A 15,928-nucleotide genomic window follows, 5' to 3' on the forward strand; every position below is an offset into this window, starting at 1 on the left:
ATGCATACTTTTTCTTTTAATGCGTTTCAATATTTATGCATTTTATTTCATGCATTTGCACGGCTACAAACTTTGTGATTTTCAAATATATTATTTCGGAGCATTTCGTATGACGAAAAGAGTAACTAGACAACGTTTTACTTCATATACTTGATAGACTTGATAATTACATTCTACATTTGAAAATTAACTATGTAAAAAATGCATAGTATACAGCTTCTTTCGTATGTTTGGAATATTTTTATTTGTTGTTTGTGTAAAACCAATGGCTTTATGTGACATGAATGACGACACTCATAGTTCGTCGTTGAAGACTTTCGTGCAATTTTAAGATAAAGAGAAGAAATGACTACTCTGTTCCTTTGATATATTGGTTTAATTAGTGTTTTGTCTTGTCCATTTCACATCCCGTCTTTTCCCTCTTTATCGGACAAAGTATACCAACATATAACACTTTTATCATATTTCATATAAAAAAATTTAAAAGGCAAAGCCTGCTTAATACACCGTGATGAGCTACTTGCTTGTTAAAAATTTTCATTTCCGGCATCCATTACTTGTCGCAGCTTCTCCACCGCTACTTCCTAACGTATCCTCCACGTACGGCAATTTTCCATTTATATTACCTCTACAATATAATTAGTATAAAAAAATACGAGATATTAAGGGCAAAATAATGTTAAATGATTACTAAAACAAATATGTCGTTTTTACAACAGCAGATATTTGTCGGCATGCATTCAAATTATGTCTAGGTTGGGTTTAAAAAGTATAACAAAAATACTGAATTCCAAGGTTAGTTCATAAGGGGGAAGTCCATAAAAGCTGACAAAATCAAACGTTAGACTTTCAACCAACAGAACGAATGGAATACAACTGTCACATCTTTCACTTGGTACAGGTATTTTCTGAAGAAAATGGTAGGTTAAACCTGGTTTCTTAGCTAGATAAACCTCCATCTTAATTCCTGAATTAACCGGTTAGAAGGCTGCTAAGCATGTCGGTTTAGAAAGAAAACATATAGTTTTACTCCCAACATAATGTTGGTGTTGGTAAACGATGTCCTAGTACATTTTGGGATATATACTGAAAATTTGCAAACATTTTGTAAAAGGTCTGTTTTGGTCTTTATAGGTATCTAATAAACCTATAATATTGTTACAACCTTAAAGGACACATATTTGGCTGTGACTTTAAGTAAAGATTTAAAGACTTTTTAAAAATGACACTGGTGTGAAATACATTCTGGGTCCTACTCATTCTTAGCTCACCTAGCTCAAAGCATCAGTCGTCGTATATGTCATTGTCAGTTTATTTTCGACTTATGAGTTTGAATGTTCCTTTGGTATCTTTCATCTCTCCTTTTATAGTAGTGATTGGCCTTAAATGACGGATTTTTTTTTTTTTTTTTCAAGCTTTGCTTATTATCTTCAAAACTATTATAGAAATGGCAAAAATTATCAGCAAGACAAAGTCTACAAAACAGTCAAACATGACTGAAACCGTCATTCGACCCCTGAATGGAGTTATTTCCTTTTAATGAAGATTTTGTTATCAATATTTGATAGATGAAAACTTTAAAAAGCAAAAAACATCAGCAAGACAAGTTCTACAAATTACCTAAATGGTCGAAATTGTAAGTCGACTCCTCATTAAATGCTCTGTAATGACGGATTTTTTACCAATTTTGTTTTTTTGCCTTATATCTTAAAAACTATAATAGATTGATAAATATTCTAAAAAGAAGTAAACACGAGCATAAAGACAAGGTCTACAAATAAGTCAAATGACCGAAATTGTCAGTCGATTTCTGATCGGAGTTTTTTGCTCTTTAATAACGATTTTACTAATTTTTTTGTGTTTTTTGCTATTATTTTGAAAACTAAAAACTATCATAGATAAAACTTTAATTAGCAAATATGATCAGCAAGACAAGATCTACACATACGTTAAATTTTACACACAATCATGAATTTACCCTTTTTGTGCTTTAGGCAAAATTAAAGAATATAGAGAAAAACGAAAACAGAAAACAAGATCAACAAAAAAGAGATATTTTAGAAGATATACTCTAGTCTTCAAATTTGGAGATATTCCGTTGCACAAAGACCTAGGTGAGCGACACAGGCTCTAACTAGTTAACTACTGCATCACCATTTATACAGCATGATACTTAATATATTAAAGCTCAATATATACTCGCCATGGAAACAACGCATAAAATAACTATATGTATGCACTGTACTTACCCTGGTCCATAATTACACACTAAATATTCCCAATAATCAACGAAGTTGTAGTCCAGTAGGTTTTCCATGGAAGGACAATGAGACACTCCGCATCCTAATGCAGTACTCTCTGCCCAGATTATCTATAAACATCAAAACAATACTTAAATGTCAAAATTATAAACTAATGTAGATGCAGTTAGCCGACCTTGATGATTTTGATCAAACTTTGAGTGCATAAAAAAGCTTCTTTCAAACACCTGCAGTATAATATCCACTGTACTCAAGGCAAAACAAAATGTGTACATAAAAGCAACCATTATAAAAAAAATAGAAGTTGTAGTATGTTTGCTAATGAGACAACCATCCCCAGAGTTCAAATGACGGAGATAAAAGTAATTATAAGTTACCGTATGGTCTTCAACAATGATAAAAACCTATACCGTCTAATAAGCTACATGCATAAACAAATGTTGTTTGATCTTTACTTCATTGAAATTATAATTAAGATTTAAGGATTTTTTTTTATTTTGATGCTTAATGGTCTCTTTTTTTAAATAGATTATAATTTAAAGCTGAAATTGTAAAACGGTTATTCCTTTTTCGTGAAAGTATTTGATTGTTAACAGTGTTTTGCTATGTGTTTGTGATTGAATACAATAAATTGAAAGACTAACACCGTACAATACAACAATTTAACAAAAAAGTAAGACATATAAAGGGCAGTACGTGTATTTATCACTCTATAACTTTAGTCAAGTTGAAATGGTTTTGGAAGGACATACGTGTGTGGAATGTCCACATGATGTATTGGGAGCACTTACTTGTGTGTAATGTCCACATGGTGCATCAGAACAAGAATTTGTATCGTAATGAAACCCATTTTTCTCGTCGTCCCACATTGTGAATCCATTTTCAATGACATCCGTGTTCATTGTATCTTAAAATATACAATCGGAAGTTTACTTATGTATAATTACATAACAAAGACGTTTCTTACGGTTCTTTATTTTTTTTTTTTTTTTTCATTTTGCAACATCTTTAACAGTTCGTGCACTCCATGAGGACGTTAAAACAATGCATAGAAACACAAACGAAAGGCTTGATTTAACTCGCTATTTCATGGTTGTAGCATAAACAAATTTGATATCAGAATTGAATGTTTCTTTTTGTAGCTTTGTAGGGCTTTGCGCACATATTTAGTATGAAGCGTTTCTTTAAAAGAAAACTAATTTTAATACTTTTTTTTGCATGTAGTCCTAGTAGTCTTAAGTGAATCCTCTTCGTATTCGATACTTTGCAGATACAAGTATATATATAAAAACACTGCACTATATATTATTGTAGCTTTGTAATCCCTTTTTTCCTACTTACTTGTTTGAACGTAAATGTTCTCCCCGACATAAGAGAACGTTGTTGGTGAGTTAGATCTTGCCGAATTGTGTCCCCAGATACATTTGTTGGCATATTCTTGTGCTTTCACTGCTAACTCATTGTCCCAGTGCTGAAATAGAAAATTAATATATGCTAATGCGTAAATTTCTATTACTTACAGAGCTGTAATGAACTTGACGGGCTCGGGTTCTAGATAAAAGAAAGTCGACAAATATATTGGCAGATGACAACAAAACAAACCGTTCATCATACAATTAGGTGTTGAGGATTTCAGTTTTAAAAGTATTTTACAGAACTTTAAATGAATCTTTTCTAATATTATTATTAGTCAAACCCAATAATTCGCACCCATACTAAAGATTAGGCTTGATCAATTTTTCAAAAAGATCAAGCTGACAGTTTACAGAAAGCTGATAAATTCTTCATAATTTCATGACTTCATGACTTCGTACAGGCTTCCAGTGTCTTATGGGAGAAATATTTTTTATTCCTGTTAAAGTAACTCGATTTTAGTAAAAACTAATACCCGAATAGTTAAACTGTTTTAATATATCATTCAAGTCCTGTATTATTTTTACTGACTAAGACATTTTATAAGTCGTTTGAAAATAAAGAAAATGGCAAAGATGATAAGTGTTTGCCATGTCGAACAACATTGTCAGAAGCAAAGTATTCCGAATAACAATTATTATAGGTTAAATAGTACCATTTAGCAAACTACTCGGAAATAAACCTTCAAGTTAGTTTACCTTCATGGTAGTTTATCAAATATAATATTTATGGCCCGAAAACACAATTAATTTGTAGTGCATTTCTTTTGAACAATTAATACAAGTTGTCTGTCTAGAACTAAACAAAATTTATAAATCAATTAACCACATTTTATTCACTACATACAAATCAGTATTTCTAAGTGTGTATTATATAAAAATCCTATTTTTTCTATTTCAATCTTTTTTTCCAGTAAATCGTTCATCTTTTCAGAATCCCATCTGTTTATTCTCTTGAATGTATTATTTACTCCTTATTGCAAGATTACACTCATAAGGGTCAAGCAATACACACAATCAATGATAAAATTAAATACAATACAATGCAACACAATACAATGGAACATATTTTAAGGAAGAGTTCAATTTACAAATTTATGTAAAAAAAACACAGTCATAAACCTGTCTGACATGGGTCTGACCCCTCAGTTCTAAATACTGCTTAACAAAGACTCTAATATGACAAACAAGTGGGGTGGGGTTTAGAATGTGATGTAGTTTATTAAATGCATCAAGATGTTGAAATAATGGTACATAGTCTTTTAGATAAGCCAAAATTTTGAACGCAATGCTATATTAATGTCACAATACAAAAAGAAATGAAATTCGTCATCTAGGACTCCACATTTTTTACATAATCCTTGTGCTCTTGGAATGTTTCTGTATCTACCCAATTCAATGCCTAGGGAATGATCACGAATTCTAAATTTTGAGAGTTACTGCCTATGTATAAAATTATTGCAATTTAAATATTCCTCAGACTGACAATTAATTTTTAATTTCCCATAAACACAAAGTTTGGATGAGGAGTTTATTTAAAGTAGTTTTTTTTATATTCCTCTGAAACAAACGTTTTAATATTACATTTTAACACTTTTTTGATTGTTTAAAAGGTACATTAATATTAGAGTGATTTTCTGGGTTTATGTTCATATCTTTAAAAGTTGTATCTGCAAATGAGTACCATGAACAAATTCCTGCGGAATGTAAATTTATATTTGTTTGTAGCGATTCTTTAACCAGAAGATTAATATCATTAGAGTTTATTCTATAAAAATACATGATCGTTTGAGTTTTTATATAAGAGTCCAAAGTAAATCTACCTAATTCTGATCTAGCACCTATGTTAAAGGCTGTCTTTTTCAGTCCTAATACTGCCTTACAAAACTTAGAATGAACCTTCTCAAAAGGATATTTTTCTGCCAGTGCAAGAGTATCACAAAAAATATTATTTTCAGCAGCTCTAAAAGATGCCCTAAAAATTGACTGAAAATTAACCATAAACCAAATATCAGAGTTGTATGTCAAAATAGGTCTTATAAGAGTATCAAATAATTTACATGACAAACTAAAGGGAACATAAATAAAATTAGACATATATTTTCTCAATAAAAACAAAACTTTGATACTTTTTTTAGACAGCTCTTCAGTAGTTTTTGTAAAATTTCCTCTATAGTTAATAATATTCCCTAAAAATTTAGAGTCCCTAACTTCAGACAAGAACAAGAGGGGTGGGGATTGTTTATAAATATTCTGAAACACTAGAATTTAAGTCTTGTTTTTATTTACACTCAACTGCCATTTAATGAAATATCTATTAAGTTTGTCTAAGGCGTTTTGAAGCCCCTAGTGTGTCTCAGACAGTAACACTTAATCATCTGCGTATTTAAGAGTTTGGATATTTGAAGTATCAAGAACTGGAGGGTTACAAGTTTCATCAAAAATTTAATGTAAATCATTAATATAATAATAGACGTGTTAGGAAAGGGATTTAAATACTGCGCTGATGTTAAATACCAACACCGATACAAGATTTAAATGTGGACTTTCTCAAAATGCAATTGCATTGAATATATCCCTGCATAGTATAACTTAGCTTGTGGTGTGTTTGATAAATTTATGAAGCAAACGGTTAACGTCGACTCCAAATTTTAAGACGTGCATTGGCATTGCGTAGATATTCATACATTAATTTGTATTTGATTTATGAGTGCTAAACAAAACTTTAAAAAAATATATGTAAGGGTCAAGAATGGAAATGACGGATTTTACGGCCACAAGTCCAGAAATATAAATTTAATATGAGTACAATATGTTTAATAGTAAAAAAAAAACTCAGTTTGCCTCTCCACAAGTCCAACACACAATTCAACAGTTTTATTTCATTCGTGTCTTGAATGTCTCCACAAAGTTCCGACAACCGTAAAAGTTTTTAAACGTTTAATGGCGTGTTCAACATAAACTTGACATTCTGGAATTCTTCTATTTAGTTTTTTTTTGCATTTTCTTTTTTCCCTTTGCGGTTTTGTCTTATTTGGTATCTCCAATATGGCGTAACAATTTGTAAAAGGTTCGAATAAACCTTATAACATAAATTAACACAGTTTGAAGGAAGATCCAATCCCAAGTTGGTGACAATTCATGGAAGAAGGTTGTCTTGCTGTGCATCGTTTAAATGTTCAAGAAAACCACTTTTTACGAGCCGTATGTGATTTGTATTGTCTATTTCTATCTGGGTATGAATGGAAAGATAGACGAAAGAACGTACGGATGGACCCATCCACCCATCACTTTATACCTGCCAATTTAGAAAGCGGAGTGTATAGTGAATATTAAACAAAAAAAAAATGAAAGAAATCGAGGAAAAAAATGGCCCGATGTATAATTTAACAGGCTTTGTAAGAGGTGAAAAGAAATATTCCATTTTCAAAAACCTCCTGACCCAACAGTAATAAAAATTAACTATTTCATATGAAAGTTTAACAACACATTTAAAAAACATATCTTAATTTAATCGTGGTGTTCTGTTTTGTTGGTGGAGGAAGCCGTGATACCAAGAAAAAAAACTTCCAACCCTTCACCAAAAACGTAAATTTAACATGCTTGATTAATGCCTAAATGTGGTAATCTTTTAAAACTTAATTCGATAACCTCTTTTGTCCGAAAAATTAACTGTTGATAGAAAGAAAATGTCAGTTAAAATGTGATTTAGAATAATTAATGCAGCATTTTAACAGGTTTTTTCCCCAGGTATTTCCTTTTTCAGCATTACATTTAATTGCCATAGTAACCTTACTAGATGAAATAAAAAGAATAAAAATAATCAAATTGAATACGCTTTGTTTCATTTTTTAATTTTTTTTTTAATTGTCAATTACACAAATTTCTAGTTTTTTTATTAGAATTTTAAGCTACACATTTCTCTATTATAGAAAATGATATAAAAAAGGAGATGTGGTATGATTGCCAAAGTATACAACTATCTACCAGAGATCAGATGACGTAAATGTTTGCTATTTTAGGTCACCGTATGGCCTCCAACAAGGAGCAAAACCCATCCCGCATAAAAGCTATAAAAGACCCCGACATTGAAAAGTATATTTAAATAAATTTCAAATAAACGAACATTTCGAACAAAGATTGATGTAGAGTAAAAAATCGGATTCGGATGTGATTTGATTGCAGTGTTTTTTTTTATTCATTTATTTTGATCAATTTGCAGATTTTCCTTGTAGTCGTTCAACAAAATAGTAAGGGGGAACAACGATTTTAATCTTAATCGATCACTACTATGAAACAATGCAATTTTATGATAATAATATAAATAATAATCATGTTGTTTTGCTGGATCTTCGTCTGTGAATTTCAGAATAAAATGTAATCATCTTATTGTTTAAAAATCATCTTAGCATTATCAAACAAACCCATACAGGTAAATATATTTAATGATTACCAGTGCTTTTTGAGATAGTCCCCACTATAGCCTGTAATGGTATTGGTATTTAACATCAGCGTCAAAATTGTATTGACTTTCCTAACACGTCTAATTAAACAAAGTAGGACTTAAACTGTCCCCAACACTTTCTGCATAGTTATTACCCAAGTTGTTATCACAATAAAAAGAGTGGGTTAAGAACATCTAAAAGTAATTTACCCGAATCTAAAATTTTAAAGTCCTTAAACGGTTTCAGAAGTTCAATACAATAATCTATGACACTGGCACGATGATGAAGAAAAACGCCTAAAATTTTTACCCATTCCCATTCTCCCATTAAGTATAAAACCCTATTACCTTTGCAAAAAATACCAGCCCTATTTCAACATCTATATATTTTTACCTTTATTCATATTCAACGATTTATGGGGATAGACAGAGCTGCTAGAGCATTAAAGGGATTTTTTTATAAAATCAGCCAAACTATTTTAACATAACAATGTGCGTATTCCCTGTAAAAGAACATTCTTAATACATAAATCATAAAAGTCTGGAATAAAAAAAAGGAAATGTATGCAACTATGTTCTTGACAGAAACTATCTGTCCCCAGTTGTTATTTCGAAAAATGTTGAACGATAAACTGATGTGCGGGATGTATAAATACGCAGCCACGTCCGGTCAGAATTGCTGTAGAGAGTAACAACTCTTGCATCAACTCTTTTAGGGTCGCTAGGTTGCCTGTTAAGGAAGAATTTCTGGTCGCGGAAATTAAGACTAACTGCGCAGCTGCATGGTGTCGTAATTACATCTTAGCAGTCGACAAATTTGTCATTTCAGAAATTCTATGATTTGTAATGTAAATTTGATAAATCCGTCTTTACAAAGTAACTTCTTCACAGGTAAATTTCGCTCAAACGTAATGCGTTTAGTCGCGCAAACGTGGAAGTTGCTTCGAGAGCTAATGTAGGGTTAATTCGCGCAATTGTAACGCGCAGTACTATTTAATACTTTAAACAATGACAAAGTTCGGTAGGTAATGTCTTGTGTGTTGACAAATTGGAAGGACTTGATTTTTCTTCTGTAAATGAAACATGAAATATACATTTTGTACGCATGTACATGTGCAGGCCGATTTAAAATGTTGTCTTCCATATCGATGACGTCATCTCAGTTCTATTTTTAAATCCGGGGAAGTCTTGCCGTCCGTTCGGCGCTATATGACTGAAACGGAAGTATGCTGTCGTCTGTTTACCAACAAACTACGGGTAAAGTGTGTATTGTGTTAGGTTGCAGAAATCGGGACAGTAATAAACAACCAGGAGTAAACTTTCACCGGATTCCGAAAGATGAAGACAGAAAAAGTCTTGGGATAAAGGCAATCAACCGGAGAGATCCTGTAACAGGAAAAGTGTGGATATCTGGTGATGAGGGAGCCAGAGTATGCAGTGACCATTTCATTGATGGTAAAAAGGCAATATTTTATTTTCACCCTTTCGAACCTTGCAAATTTATTCCAGTTATTGTTATATCTCTTTTTACATCTTAACTTTAATGCAGAAACAAAGTATCCTGCAAATTTTCTGACGGGAACTTGTCTCTGTTAAAACAAATATAATGCAGATTAAGCCTTTACAAATTTACCATATCTGTTAAAAAAATATACCTGAATAAATATATATATATGTATATTTATTCAATAGACGTTTTTGGTTGTGTGTTTTTTTTTTTTTTTTTTGCTTAAAACAAAACCAAAAATGTTCAAAATGCATTTATTTTATGGGTTTCTAGAAATAGTCCACCCCTGATAAGTACACAGCTACAGGGAATGCCATTGATTATTGAAATTGAGGTCTGGAGGACAAGGCTATGGTTTGTATTTTTACATATTCTATCATAGACATACGATGGTGTATTGTTTCATGTTTTATAAATGAACCTGCCCCACACCTATTATTTTCTTCCTTGATTCCCTCCTGTTTTGGCCTGGGATCTACTTGGTAGGGGGTGGAAATGCACATTTGGGAAGTGCTGCCAAATTTTTTTCATTTTTTTTTATGTCCACATATCTAGCAGTAGATGGTTTTTTTCTTGCATCAAATTTTGAGAATTAAAATGTAAAAAAATTAAACATCTTTCTTATTCAAGAAATGATGAATCTGATTAAAATTATTTTCTTGTGTGACCATTTTAAAAGTTGGATATGTTCAATATTGATCAAACTGAAAGATTAATTTATCACAAAAAAACAACAGTACACAAAACATATCATAGACAACTAAAGACTGAGCAACACAAACCCCACCAAAAATTGGGTGATGTCAGTTGCTCTGGAAGGGTAAGCAGATCCTGCTCCACATGTGGCACCAATGTTCTCAGAAATTTCGCATATCATCATGGCAAAAAGGGAATTATGAAATACCATCTTGTTTCTAGAAACTATAGCATCACATATATAACACTATCTATAAGAAACTTATATCAAATAGCATCACATTATAGCAATATAGCATCACATTACCATGATGCTAAAAGGTCCTGGGAAGAGCACTGCTTTAGTTTCCTATATTGTGTTGTGGGATATTGTTTGTCTTTCATAATAATTTGTTAGCAGTCATCGTATGATTGTGTCCGTTTGGTATCTGTTCCTTCGATCTTAATGATATATAAAAATTACTTACCATGTTTGCCATATTTGAAGCAGGAGGTTGAACCTGTTGTCGAGCAACATTGTGAAGATTCAAGATATGTTCGCTTTCTGATACAGATATGTCACTCCCGGTACTTCTGCGATGCATCTTTAGTAAACGTGGTGCGTTTACAGCGGGGCCTGTGTGCTTCATCCCTTCTCCGTTTTTGAAAATTTCACCATTTGTGATTGGTTTGTCAGTCTCTTTTTCTAGTCGCGAAATAAGATTCTCTAATTTTCTAACAAACAGATTATCGGATACACTAAACGCTGACATTAAACATATGGAAATGACGATTGCAGAAGCATAAAACTTCATCTTGATAGTATGGTAAACAACTGTCTTAGCTTGGTTTGTATGATCTATTTACAGACGGGTTAAAATGTGCTGGAATATTTATACCATAGGTTGTGTTGGCAATTTACGCAAATTGCGCTTTTTTACGTTTTCATGTATTTGCTAAGTAATCTCTCTCATTATATATTACACAGCTAGTATATATTTGATTTCGTTTAATCAAATATTAATTAAATATAGAAAATTACATCTTATTTTTTCTTTTATACGATGTCACGATTTTCTGATGTTGCGCTGACAAATTCAGAAGAATAATAAGATTTTATATAAAATGATGTTCATCAATTATGAACGTCACCTTAACCATTTGCACCTTTTATGTAATTTTAGGTGATACGTGATCGTTCTCACGGTTTTTTTTTTCAATTTTAAATGACTATTAAATCTTTGGTACATAATCTAGCTGTTCACAGCTGTATAAAGTCTATTTTAAAAATATAAATTGACAAATTCTGGTATTAAGAACAAATCATATGCAATGCGTTGATCACCAACTTCTTCTGTGTCGAATATACAAGTACTAATTTAGCTATACATTGTTAGAGTATTGATTAAAAATAAATTTTAAAAGTATAATTTTGAATTAAAGCAGACTGGATTTATTACTTGATTGATGTAATCACAATTACAAAGAGGTTATTTTTAAATTAAAATTTAAACTTAATTTGTCATTGCTAAAACTGTCATAGATTTTCAAGTAATGCTTTAGAAATAACCGATAACGGAAAAAGGTATGGATCATTAATATTTTCCATTTGAAAAAATGTTATAATCTCATTAAATTATTAATGTAAGGCATTTATTTAAAAGGCTTGCGCAAATAAAATTCGACCAAGTCATGTATATGTTTTATCAAGATGCACTGTGTTTAAAACAAGTAAAATAATAAAGTGTATCTTGTATGGGTGGTTCGTTTGTTTGTGTACCATGAAAAAGAGAGAAATCCTAAATACAAACTAAAACACTAATATAGCCAACAAATTATATTTGTTCCGTAATTACTTAATCACAATTCCCTAATGACAGTAATGCTGATTATCAATTATAAGACTTCAATTTGCCGAATAATTCGTGCAATATAGCATTATCATTTATTCAACCAATCGCTCAACATAGGAACGGAAATGACGACGCCCCTAAACGCACAAATGATGTTCACTTAAACCAAAGTTTTTGACGGAAATGCAACAAACTCGAAAGTTGCCTATTGAAATTAAATCCAAATCATATGTCAACCTATTTTTTTCTTAGTGGGAGCTGTAAATAATTGGTTTATAGTAAATTATAGTTATGTTTTCCAAATATTTATTTAACAAATTAAATCAAATACTACTATTTAACACTTTTAATTACAGTTTAAACACGTCTTCAGATTTAATTTAGTAAATAACCTCAGCTAGATATTTATTTTGTTAATAATGTAGTAATCTTCCGTTTTTTCTCGTTTAATTTTTCTTTCATTTACGCTATTAAAAGTGTAAGGGTCATGCATCATCTGCCAAAGTCTTGTAGAAAATCACCGTTGCGTTTTATGCTTAGGGTATATTGAATATGACCAGTTTTGGGGTACCCTTAAAAACGGTAGAAAACATATCTAGCGTCAAACGTGTCCATTCTTTTTTATAGTTCTCATAATCAAATGTTAATTACTTAATGTGGCGTTCACACAGTGCCGATTATGGCTCCCGTTTGAGATCAGACAGCGCTAAGACACGGAAAGTGAAAAAGTCGGATTGCTATCCTCAATGATCTGGAATGTCTTATCATTATTTAACGCAGTCGTATACGTTCGTAACAGATTCCTACGGATCGGAGAGGTCGGCAAAGCACCCCCGACAGTTAGGTGCATCCCGTAACATTGGGGGAAACTCAGCCGATTTTGTCTAGTCGGATAACAATCGTGACTATATCGTGACAGATTCTGCTGTATCGGATCAAAATCGTATCAACATTCTGTGTTTTCTGAACTGTGTCATGTGGAACGGGCATGATCTGGAGAAATTTGTCATTGCTGTTTGTTGCCGATTGAGTCCAGAGTGCATCAAGATCTTGCCGGATGCGGACCCGTCTTTGCAAATGCAAACTGCCTTTCTGTTTCAGAACAGTCCCGTTATTAATAAGGAATTCGGCAATAATCACCACGTCAGAGTACCGACAATTACAAAACACGATACGACTCAGTCCAGACAAAGCTGTTTGCAATGAATGCGGTTCAGCGGACTGTGATAGGATTGCGGCCCGACAGTACCTGATCACCCCGAATATGGCGACAGTTGTAGTATCACGTGTGTTTGTTTGTCATTCATTGAAAGTACTTTGACCGGTCCACCATAAGTGGTGCTCGTAGGCTGAGACTTCTGCAACAGGTTGCTCTTATGGAAATGGATGAAGAAGACCTTCTGTTTGCCAATTATTATTTGAACAGAAGGGCACCGTTACTCGGTAGAAATAGAAGATACTGGGTCAAGCTCTTGATATCTAGATGGGAGTAGCTCGGCCAGTAAGACACATTGATGAGGGAATTGAGAGAAGAAGACCAAGAAGCTTTCATCAACTACATGAGGCTGCCAATAGAACTGTACAATGAAGTCCTGGCTCGGATCACAACCCGCATCACCAAACAAGATACCCGGTGGAGGCAAGCCCTTGATCTAGGACTGAAATTTGCCTGTACTATGAGACATCTGACATCCGGCGACCGTTACAGCAGCATAAAGTGGAACTTTAAGGTTCCCAGTAACACCATGTCAATGTTTCTCCCTGAAGTCTGCCAAGCCATCAATGATGAACTTCCCACATGCGTGCGGTGCATTAAACGGAAAGCAAATTGCGTGCAAGTGCCCAAAAAATACCGGAACTACCTGTCATAACTACGAGGGCTTCTTCTCCATAGTCCTGATGACCCTCGTTGATGCAGACTATAAAATTTATCTGGCTTGATGTTTGGCCAGATGGAGCAGCTTCAAACGCACAAATATACAACAAGTGTGAGCTTAAAGAAGTATTGCAGAACAAGACCATTGGCTTTTCAAATTTTATGTCATATCTTGTATATATCATTGGCCTTTCAAATTAACAGAGGAATTTAACTTGTCATTACTTATTTTGTATCATAAAAAGTGTTTATTAAAAATTAAAAAAATTATTCGGGAACTCTTAGTTTTTTCTGTAATATTGTACAAAGTATTTCAATCTTAAAACGTCTCTGTAATATTAATACAGATTATTTCAAATCTTACAAGTATTCTGCAATTATTATACAGATGATGGAGATAACTTTAAGATTTAATTAGGAACAGCAATCAAAGCGCTGTTCCATTTGTAAAATGTATAAGTATGTGTTAGGTTTTGTCTCATTTACATTCGTTTCTGTTTCCCTTTCAATATAATTGTCGGGCGTCGCACGATTTTTTTATAGGACGGAACTATCACGTGAAACGGGTTTCTAACGGATATCTTCCGACAGCGTCAGTTCACTGTCTGATCTCTGTCGGATAGCATTCGGCAGAATTGGGACGCTGTCAGGACAGATTCGGACGTTTTTTATCATGCGAATGATACAAATCAGATTAGAATAGGATTGAGAACGCGGGATAATCGGGAGAAATTTGGCTGGAAACGTCTGAATTGGGACGCTTCATGAACAATAACTGATTTGGTGTCGTGATTAAATAAATATTTTTACAAATTTTAATTAAATTTGAATTTCCAGCCACGATTCACAGGATCTTGATAAGAATTTTGACAAATTTTAATCGGGAATGGTCCTATCAACGACGACAGTAAAAATCGTGAATGTGTGACCCAGGCTTATATGCTTGAATACTGTTTCAATAAATGCTAGGATAAACGCACAAACGCCTTCCAATACATTTGTAAAAGTTGCTCCAATACCCCAGGTCCACTCCTTGGATGATGGTTTAATCTTTTCATATTTATTGTAGAATTAGTTTATTGGGACGAAACATTCTGTTGTTACCGAGATTTCGTTCAGATCAAACTTAATGTAATTCTAGTAAGATTAAGGAAGCGACATGACTGCAGAGTTATTATAAAACAAAATGGCTTTCTGTATATTTTATTGTAAATATACACGCCCATGTCTTGTAGAACTCTTTTTTATTGTTATATCGGAATGGAAAATTAATAAAAGTTAATAAACAATATGATCATATACATGTATACATGCACCAGATCTTAACCAAGAGCACAACTTTTAAAGGTTAATTCAAACATTTAAAACGTTTGTAGTGATTGCAATTGGACGTGTTTCAGTAACAGTAAATAAACTTTATCAAGCAATCAACCATTCAACCTTCATATAAAGGTTGTCAGTATAACATGAGGCGATAAACGTTTAGTATAGTTTATAGTTCTTTGTATCCCGCTTCTGTTGAGTGATCGGTTATATTCAAATTGCTGTTTACGTCACATCTCAATTTGGGGTACTTAACGTGGTCTGCGTTTAAGTCATTTTGATATCACAAATCCAACGGTTTGAAAGTAAAACAATATACGTTTAAGTGTTCATAATTATTATGTAGTTGTACTAGCTACGAAACTAAAGAAAATCTCGGCGATACTCTTCTTTCTCTGTTTCTAAAACGTGTATGAATCAATATTATTTTTTTGTGAGTTATCCATTTGACGTGACTCTGTACTTATGTATCCCGTCATACTTTGAACCACAAAATTATTGTATTTATTGATATTACTTTTACTGTTAGGTCTGTTTTTTTGTGATATCCATTTTACGTGACTCTGTACTTATGTAT

The 15,928-nt window shown here is 32.6% G+C and overlaps 1 protein-coding gene across 1 annotated transcript; it reads right to left on the minus strand.

The window, feature by feature from the left end:
• Positions 1 to 523: 523 nt before the first annotated feature.
• Positions 524 to 4,378, minus strand: LOC127701819 (GLIPR1-like protein 1). The gene is made up of 5 exons (XM_052205786.1): positions 4,373 to 4,378; positions 3,603 to 3,732; positions 3,053 to 3,168; positions 2,250 to 2,371; positions 524 to 628 (listed from the first exon to the last, which is right to left on the minus strand). Exons 1-5 carry the CDS (start codon positions 4,376 to 4,378, stop codon positions 538 to 540), a joined length of 465 nt encoding a protein of 154 aa, XP_052061746.1. The 3' UTR covers positions 524 to 537.
• Between the last annotated feature and the right edge of the window lie 11,550 nt (positions 4,379 to 15,928).

This window comes from Mytilus californianus, unplaced genomic scaffold (genome assembly GCF_021869535.1).
Source record: "Mytilus californianus isolate M0D057914Y unplaced genomic scaffold, xbMytCali1.0.p SCAF_5, whole genome shotgun sequence".
Classification (NCBI taxonomy): domain Eukaryota; kingdom Metazoa; phylum Mollusca; class Bivalvia; order Mytilida; family Mytilidae; genus Mytilus; species Mytilus californianus.